Source organism: Notolepis coatsorum (assembly GCF_963971535.1).
Source record: "Notolepis coatsorum genome assembly, chromosome: 18".
Taxonomy (NCBI): Eukaryota; Metazoa; Chordata; class Actinopteri; order Aulopiformes; family Paralepididae; genus Notolepis; species Notolepis coatsorum.
In genome coordinates, this window is record NC_140182.1 from 97,301,337 (window position 1) to 97,311,420 (window position 10,084).

Below are 10,084 nucleotides of genomic sequence, written 5' to 3' on the forward strand. Positions count from 1 at the left end.
TTTCTGAAATACTGTTTGTTTAACAATATTTTTGGTCAACTTAGCAGTAGAAAGATGTTTACCTTATCTTGACCTTGCTGTATGTTTATTATTGTCTTGTCATCAGATTGTTAAACTTGTCTTTCGGTAATATGGCCAGCTAATGAAAATGTTGGTGCATTTTGATCCCTACTGAGTTTTATGATTTGTTATATTATAATGAGCAGTCAACAGATGGGAAATTGACGCTAAGGATCTCTAGGAAATGTACATATTCTGTGTCTGAAATGCACAGTGTTGTGGGCAGTAACCATGTACCTTTTATAGATATATTAGCACATTTATGCATGAAGAGATTATTTTTTAACCAATCAAGTTGTTCATTTATATGCGTGTGTTTTTATTTTATTACTTGAGCTGCTTTCTACAAAGCGACTACAAAAAGGTAGGATGCACGCATTCTGCAGTATAGCACACTTCCTCAATCAAAGCAAAGGCTGTGAAAGTAACATGCAGTGGACTGTGTGGTCAGTCAATGTACAAGCTGGTTGTATAAATCTCATATATCTACCAAAGATACTTGCCTGCATGGGTCCAGACCTTTGAATCCGCCCACTTCCACCAAGCTGAAATGGGGCAACAAAAACACTGGACATACAGTACATTGTATTAAAGTCGGGGGAAAGGGAAAATAAACGTGTTCTGAGTTTGTCACACCACATAAATTATTAACGTGTTCAAATCAAATTTGAATGATTATAAAAACATTAATAACTATTATAAAACCCAGCTCAAAAACAGCTCATCTCAGAATTGTGGGGGCACGGGTCACATCACGCTTGATTGACAGCTCCATTTTAGCTCAAATTACATTTTATTTTTCAATTCATCAATTCATAAAACATTTCATGCTATAAACTACCAAATCTTATCAAATGGACTACTTGTTTAGCAAGTTTGACCAATTAACTAACTAGCTTAGACCACCCAAATTTGTGTTTTTATTTAACTATATGTCCCAGAGTATGGTTTTAATTCTTTTAGCATTCCCATTTGCATACTGTACAGTAGACCTACATGAAACAGTTAGCTTTAGCTTAAACATTTAGCTATAAACTACCAAATCTATCAAATGGACCCTATTTGGTTAGAAAGCTTGACTAGCTTGGTTAGACCACCCAAATCTGTGTTTTTACAGAGTATGGTGCTAATTGCTTTAGCATTTTCCATTCACATACATGAAACCATAGATATATAAACACTAGATGGCTCAAGGCGGAGTCTCCCGCGTAGTTCACCGGCGGACTACTGCTTTAAGGTGATGATCTGCACAAACAAAAATACTATTAACTCGCTGAAATCTTGACGGATTTGGTTTAGCTTGGAAGAATCTTTTCTTTTTTTTTCATATGAAAGTCCATTTTACAAGTATGCAGTATGATAACTACATCTCTGACGTTTTTAACAAACCAAACGGTTGAAAATTGAGCAAGCTATGGTTATTTCAATAGTACATGCACCATAGACATGCATGTTATGAGTGGGCGTGCTCCACCCATGCAAGAAGGCCGCCATGTGGCAGCGCCGGTCTCCGTTGGCCAGCAGCTCGTGTGCCCGCATCTAGTCATCTAGTGATATATATATATATAATATATCTATGCATGAAACGGTTAGCATTAGCTTTGCTATGCTACACTTTTGAGCTACTCTCAACTGCAGGAGAACCATATTAATGCGCGGGTACCTATGTTCCCTGCATGGGTCAAATGTTCCCCGCTCCTGAAAAAGGGTCCAATGTTCCCCAGGTTCTATGTTCTCTGCTCCCAAAAAAAGGGTCATTTGTTCCCCGGTCCCGAAAAAGGCTTCTAGATCCCTGTTTTGATAGCAAATTCACTACTAAATCGAAGTAAATTTGAGCAATATTAGAAGCATCCAAATGGTTTTACTTTTAACCATTGAACGTTAAACTCATAAAAGAACACCTGTGAGGGTGTGGCAGCAATATTGGCTATTATAATATAATAGGACCCTTTTCTCTGGGAGGGGGAACAAGGGGAACATTGGACCTTCTTTTTTTTTGCAAGGGGGAACATATAGGACCCAGGGAAGGAACATAGGGATGACCCCATTTCTGGCCTGCACAAAAATGGTGAAAAACAGTCTGACTCTAACTCCACAATATTGATTGATTGATTGATTGATTGATTGATTGATTGATTGATTGATTGATTGATTGAAAATTGTATTAACAGATTGCAGAATGGGTACAATACAGTACAGCTCAATACACACAATTGTTAAGGGGATGCAGACCAGAGAAAGACTTTCGTCTTGTTTACATCAGGGTCCCCCATTTTCAATTCATCATAGAACTGTTGTTTATCATTGCTATATACTATACTATACTATACTATACTATACTATACTATACTATACTATACTATACTATACTATACTATACTATAACTATTGCTATGCTATACTATACACAAATTACAGATGAGGATGTTGAGAGGACAGGTGCAGAGCATGAAGTGGAAGTCACGACAGCGAGTGGCTGTGATTTTGTTTGTTTGAGTTTTCCTACTTGTGTAGGAACATACTCTGTACCATTCTAAAAATTTTACATCATCAATAAATATAGATGGACAAAAGGATTCATAGTAGTGATAAAAAAAAAGTATGCCATGTACCATCTTGGTTTAAATTGATACCATGGTGGTACATTGATACATGACTTTACAGCTTGGCCAACAAGTGACGACACCCTTCAAGATCACAGCCAATATATCTATAATATCAATTCAACATGTATAATATGGTGCCTTTGTTTTGAAGGCTAAACAGACAAACCAGACGTATTTTGTTTATTTAAATTTTATTTAGTTTGGTTTGTGTCATTTCTTGGTTAGTGAGTTTGGCCAATCAGTAGCCAACATCGTAAATCACACCAACATCGTTGGACAAGCTATGCTCTCCGTGAATCAACAGTCCCTTCTACGATGATGCAAAAATCCCACAATTAAGTCTATCGCGCTGTTCAGCAACAGTGTCGCACAGACCTTTGACTACTCACAGTTGCACAGGGGTTTCGGACAGACACTATAGTTTAAAAGCTTGGCGTTGCTAATAAACATTTTAAATAATTGTAATAAACTTGTCAACACGGCTTTACTTCCGGCTTTGGCTGCCTGGTGCGCCTGCGCTAAAGCCATTTTTAGCAGTGTTGACAAGTTTATTAAAATTATTTTAAAAGTTTATTAGCAACACCAAGCTTTCAAACCCTAACGTCTGTCTGTCCGAAACCCTTGTGCAACTGTGAGTACCTTTGAAATTTCTGTGCGACACTTGTACGAGGAGAGTTTTGTTTCCGAACAGCACGACAGACTTAATTGTGAGATTTTTACATCATCGTAGAAGGGACTGTTGATTCACGGAGAGCATAGCTCGTCCAATGATGTTGCCGTGATTTACAGTCCCGAAAGGGGCTAGCGAATCAGCAACATCGGACCTGTGTCAGTCATCTTTTAACTTTCTCACACTGAAAATCTTCCTCCACAAAAAACGTACAGTCGAAATGCAAGTCAATATCACGAGTAACACAATTGTCAGCAATGTTGCAATCACATCAACAGAGTAGTAAACAAACCAGGGCATTTTGTTGGCATGGGTCCTCAGATGAGGGGCTCCCTTATGTCTCATAACATACTCTATCCAGTACACTGCACGGTCCAGCGGCTTCATGGGCTGGTCTCTGTGCAGCCTGGAGAGCCTCTGCATGTTTTCCCTGTATGAGCTATCATAGATTACTGTCCGTAATGTATCCGCAAACATGATTCTATCGAGTGCAGCTATGTCCACTGTCTTCGCTCCCCCCCTCACCTGGAGTCTGGACAGGTTATCAGGTTGATCGAAGGCCAAGGGAAGTCCAACTACCGGAACTCCGTAGTAAATTGCCTCCTGTACTCCATTGGTGCCTCCGTGGGCAATGAAAACTCTAGTTTTGGGGTGTCCTAACAGGTCCTTCTGTGGCAGCCAGTCCACCAGTAAGGTGTTGTTGCCGATGTTAGCTGGTCTTTGTCCAGTGTACCTCCAGATAACCTTCTGTGGCAGTTGGGCGAATGCGGCGGCGATCTCCTCAGCTATGTCCTCAGGAAGCTCAGCCACTAACGTCCCCAGGGACATCATGATGACCCCGTGCTCTCCGGAGCTCTGGACGAACTCTTCTAGATCATCCGGGAGGGGCTTAGCGGGTTTGCATTGAAACCCCCCCATGTAGACCACATTGGGCATCGTAGGACGGGGATACTCAAAGATAAAATCATTTCTCATGAGCCAGATATCAACTTCCTGGAAAAACGCAGAGTAGTCCACATCAGCGCCAAAGTAACGCGTGACCAGTGGTTTGTAATTGGGTTCTGTGATGGTCGCTAATGTGTACGTTCCGAGAATATAACTCACAACGTTTATGATTCTCTGAGGAAAAGTCATCTTGTCTGTGAAGGTTGTTGCAGTGAAGGGAACATAGGACAGGGGTGAGGGGGCGACGAGGAAATGAACCTCGTTCTGAATTGTCCATCTGGCATTGCATACGAGAGGAAGGCGAAGGCGATGAGCGAGCATTGTCCCCCCGCCGACGGCTGGGTCAGCCAGGACCAGGTCGTACTTGGCGTCATGGAGAGAGCGCATCAAGTCCTCGTCTTCAAACATCTGGACGACCATTTCGCTCATTCTCTTATGGAACCGAGACCACTGTTCCACACCCTCCATCTCAGTAGTGATACGAGACCAAACCTGTGACCAGGGAGACAAAGTCTGTCTTCGTATTTCCAGCTGCCGAGCTATGAATGGACCAAAGAACTCCTCATCGAATCCACCAGTGTTGGGGATGGTAACAGAGGTGTAGAGGGTGGATTTTTCCTTGATGTACCAGCTATCTGATGCCCGAACCACAGTGATATCGTGGCCTTTCAAATGCAACTCCTCCACGAGTACTTTCATGTTCACCCAGTGGCTCCCATCTAGTGGGAACACCAAGATTCTGCCACCAGACACACCAGAGAGTGTGAGCAACAGGAGAGCAAATCGGATCATGGATGAATGAGAGATCTTCATAGTCAACCCTCTGACAGAACTGCTGAAATATACAAGAACAAGTGAATGAAAGATCATGGCCTATTCTCTTGGTTTGTTGTGATTATTTTACATTTACATTTTGTCATTTAGCTGACGCTTTTATCCAAAGCGACTTACAATGGGCCTGGTCTACAAGATACACTACACGACCAAGGTACCCATGTACATGTCAAAATACTTCCCAAAGGTCAGTGAATACCACGATCACAACACCAGAGGGAGCTCCACAAATCATGTTAAACCCAGATTCGGCTCAAACAAGGGACTAAACACGTTTCGCAATTATGCCACATCAATGTGGAACGCCCTACCCAAAGCTGTAAAGGAATGTGAATCACTACCCACTTTCAAAAACACTCTAAAAAAACACCTACGGGAGACTGCAATTCGAAACTGGCCCCTGTAAATGTCCTAACACAACCCCCTCCAATGTACAGTAAATTACCATGTATGGTCTTGTCAATATTCCAATGTAGTTTTGCTTGTACAGTTGTACAGTGTCCCCCACCCACCCCTCCTACCCGTACAGTTTCTACGTCAAATGTATATACTCTCTTTTCTGGACTCTTTTCGTATCACAAACAGTACTGTATCTGCAAATCTGGTATGTCATAAATGTATAGATGTAGCAGTACTGTCTATCTGTATGTCATGTATGTCATATATGTTATGATGAATTGAAAATGGAGGACCCTGATGTAAACAAGACGAAAGTCTTTCTCTGGTCTGCATCCCCTTAACAATTGTATGTATTGAGCTGTACTGTACCCATTCTGCAATCTGTTAATAAAGTTTTCAATCAATCAATCACGACAAGTCAACAGGAAGGGTACAACTCTTTCAGCTGAGTAACAATGTTCATCTAACAGTGCTGAAACTTGGGTGGTGCAGTGTTGAGTGCATAGTTGTAAAGACATAGTATAGTAGGAAGAGTGCATGATAGAGGACAGTAAGGACAGTTTTTTTTATATTGATTGAAGAAGTGTGTTTTTAGTCGACAGCTAAATATTGGTCAGGTTTCTTCTCTATAATACTCAACATGTTACAGTCACAAGGAATGTGAGTACAAAGGTGGCAAGTGTTTTACAACACAGCTCTGTAGGCTACTACACATGGGGTTCATAGACACATTACTTAATTTAATTGAAGGACTTTTAAAGACTCATGTAGGCAACCTCAAAACTTTAAAATAGATAATAACACTTCTTCAGTCTGGTTATTCCTCAAAACTGAACACTTACCTAAATTGACGTCCAGTTTTAACAAAAATCCACTTTCGAGGAAAAATGTCCTCAAGTCAATCATTTAACAGAAGCAGTGAAGTGTGTGCACAAGAGAGAAGGGTACACACCCCTCCCTTAAGTAACAACAAACCATTGTGTAATGTCATGGCAGGTAGGGATGTAGTTACATATCTAATCTGTGTTCGGGTCTAAACCGGTTTTATATGGGACTAAGCGCATAAGTACAGTACAGCAATGTAGCTCAACATGCACTGCTGAAGTTTTAAGTGCCTGCTGATAAATGTTGAGATCTGCACATGAGTTTTGCTTTATAACATGTTGGGCCGTTTTTGGACCAAATCAATACGAGGTAGTATATTCACGTACATTCTTGACAAGTCTGTAGATGGGAAATATTTTATTTCAAACCTTTATTTGAACTCAAAAGGCAACTGAGTTCAAATAAGGTTTCCCTCATTTACAGTCATGTCAAGTGTAGGCTACATACAGAAATTAGCACAAAAAAAGCATATAAAATCATAACAATAAGACAACAATATACCTCATATTGATATGGTTCAAACATGGTAATAAATGGCACTGATTTATAGCTGTATAGTAGGAGATAGCGTTGCATGTTCAGACATTGATTGGCCTGTGCTGAGGCATAGGAATAACATGTGAATTCTTTAAATGGGTGACATTCCTCTTTAATTTAACACACACCCACACAGCTAAAACAAAAAGCAAAGTCATGATCATCAAGCTTGCATGAGTTGAGTATGTGCTTTGTTCATACAGAACTCATTAGCCCCATTCCTCACTCAGGCCCCAAGTGGTAAAAATAGGGAATGACACCTCATCCACTATTATAATAATAATAATAATAATAATAATAATAATAATAATAATAATAATAATAATAATAATAATAATAATAATAATAATAATAATAATAATAATAATAATAATAATAATAATAATAATAATAATAATAATAATAATAATAATAATAATAATAATAATAATAATAATAATAATAATAATAATAATAATAATAATAATAATAATAATAATAATAATAATAATAATAATAATAATAATAATAATAATAATAATAATAATAATAATAATAATAATAATAATAATAATAATAATAATAATAATAATAATAATAATAATAATAATAATAATAATAATAATAATAATAATAATAATAATAATTGTTCTGAAGGGCCGGATTAAAACTGAGAATCTACGTTTATTATTTTGTATAACTTGTATATTATTTATATATATAAGCTATACACCTTTAAGTCTCCGTTTGAATCATAGCATTATTCGCTCGCCTCATTGGACACCGCCCTTGACATTGGCGGCGCCAGAAGTCGCGCCCCCCAGACAAGTTCAAAGACGTGTCCGGGCAAGTTGAGACATGCCCTTGGCCAGCGCATTGATTCCGGTCAAGTAATTCGGTTGCGCTCTAGAAATCACTCTGAGTATATATATTGTGGAAGGCGCAGCAGCCGTAGTGTGCAGCAGTAACGAGAAGCGCGTGAACCTTAGTGAAGTGAAGTGCGAACCTAACCTAGCAAGCAAGTGTGTGTGAACTTAACGTAACTAGTATCAGAACACGAGGTGAAGTATGGAGTAACCTAACAGCAGAACGATTGGACATGTGAGCAGTGTTGTGTAAGCGAAGTACCGTGGAGAAGAGCATAGTTAATACCATTGGCGTTTGGATTTAACTACACCTGAAGACCTGCATCGGGCTAGCTTCGAGGACGAAGCTAGCTAGCTAGCATCACTGCCGTCGGGCTTTGGATTAAGAGCTATTACCCTGCTATCGAGCACTTGGATTACAAAGACTGGATCCGTACGAGACCCCTTTTTCTTCAGTGACCAGCAGGAGTATCCGACTATTCTTCAATTCCTCTGGAGCTTACCACTCCGTGGGGGAAATCATTGTCTCCAGCTATACCCCTCGCTTGCCCTGTATCGCCATCTCACCCCATGCAGCGTTCCGGTCGAGTATTATTAACCTAGGAATTATTCATTCCCACTGACTTTGATACTCTGACATTCTACTATCATTCGCCATAAAAGAGCAACGTACTAATTGCAGTTGTATATTGATATTGCTATTAAAATACTGTAAACGTGATCTCTTTGTCCCCGTGCCGTCTATTGAGTGTCTGCCATATTTAACTAACTGTACTGTCTGGCAAGTAATAATATTTAGTAGTGGTTTAATCTAAACAATCTTTAATACAGTCAGGGTTTTGTAACCCCTCAGTTACAATTGGTCCTTCGAGCCGGAGGGTATCAGTAATAATAATCATATTAATAATAATATGGCCAGCGGCGGACACTCTCCAATCGGCTCTCCCCCACTAGAGCGCCCTAGGCGCCCGCGTCAACCCCCTCCACACTGGGAGAACTACGCGGTAGATCTACCCCCTAGCTTATCTAAAAGAACGTTAAGCAAGGATAAAATTAGTAGCTTAAGTATGCCCAACCTTAACGACCTGTCAACCCCACCGGTAGAGACCCACGCTAGTTTAAGCGAAACTGACTTAGCTCACGGGGGGGGACAAGCGGGACATGACTTGACTATGCCCAAAGAGTACCGCGCCTCCGAGATGGACCTCGGAGCGCGGGAGAAGATAAAATGCAGCGCCCCCGAGATGGACCTCGGAGCGCGTAAAGAGAACAGGTCATCGCCAAGCCCTGTCAACTCCAGATCACCATCATCAGCGTCATCCCCAAGCGAGGCCGACCAGAGGTTAGCACAAGTCCTGATCGCCACGCTGACCGCTTCAACGGAAAGAGAACGTCTCCAAGCGCAACAACAGAGTGAGCGTGAACATTCTAGACTGGAAAGAGAACGTCTCCAAGCGCAACAAGAGAGTGAGCGTAACCGCCTACAGAGTGAGCGTGAACATTCTAGACTGGAAGAGAGGCGCCTCCAGGCTCAAGAAACCATGGAGCGAGACCGTGCCAATGCACAGCGCGCCGCCGCCAATGCACAGCGCGAGGCGGAACGAGACCGCGCCAATGCACAGCGCGAGGCGGAACGAGACCGTCTACAGGCGCAAATGATGGAGCAAGCGCTCCAGAGGGTGACTCCCCACTCCTCCACCCGGAGCTCCCGGAGATCATCACGACAAGGGTCGAGGGCACCTTCCCCTCCCCGACCAAGCTACACGGGACCCAGCCAACGAGAAGAACCTGCTTACGTCGCCGAGAAACTAACCAAGCGACTACAAAGTCTAGCGGAGGACGAGGAAGGACATAAAGCCCACACGCACGAACCCATTTCAGACCAGGAGGAACAGTACAGCCCCGATCTCAGCCCCGACACGCTGCGTTACGAACCCCCAACCCATCCCAGGGGTGAGTTTGAGCAACAGACAGCACCGAGGAGCAGTACCTGGGGGCCCGGCCTCTGGTTCCCACCCAGCACGAACCCACGACCCCACGTACGGGGAGACTCGCCAAGGAGGCCTCTCCCCCTACGCGCATCAGTGTCACAGCCATCCATGGCATCCTACATTGGGACACCCACATTCCCAGACTTTCCGCGAGAAGACAGAGCGCAGTATACCGAACTGCGCATGTGTTTAGAGACCATTATGTCCGGAGTACAGGACGAGTCCTACAAATATGCCATCCTCCTTAAGCACCTCAAAGTAACCAGAGCGCACAACATAGCGCTGGCATACTCTAATTCACAGACTCCCTAC

The 10,084-nt window shown here is 41.9% G+C and overlaps 1 protein-coding gene across 1 annotated transcript; it reads right to left on the reverse strand.

The window, feature by feature from the left end:
* Nucleotides 1–2,865: 2,865 nt before the first annotated feature.
* Nucleotides 2,866–6,457, reverse strand: LOC311245471 (UDP-glucuronosyltransferase 2C1-like). Its single transcript, XM_084335314.1, has 2 exons — nt 6,357–6,457; nt 2,866–5,116 (listed from the first exon to the last, which is right to left on the reverse strand). The coding sequence occupies exon 2, from the start codon at nt 5,092–5,094 to the stop codon at nt 3,496–3,498; it is 1,599 nt and encodes a 532-aa protein (XP_084191440.1). The 5' UTR covers nt 5,095–5,116; nt 6,357–6,457; the 3' UTR covers nt 2,866–3,495.
* Nucleotides 6,458–10,084: the final 3,627 nt, after the last annotated feature.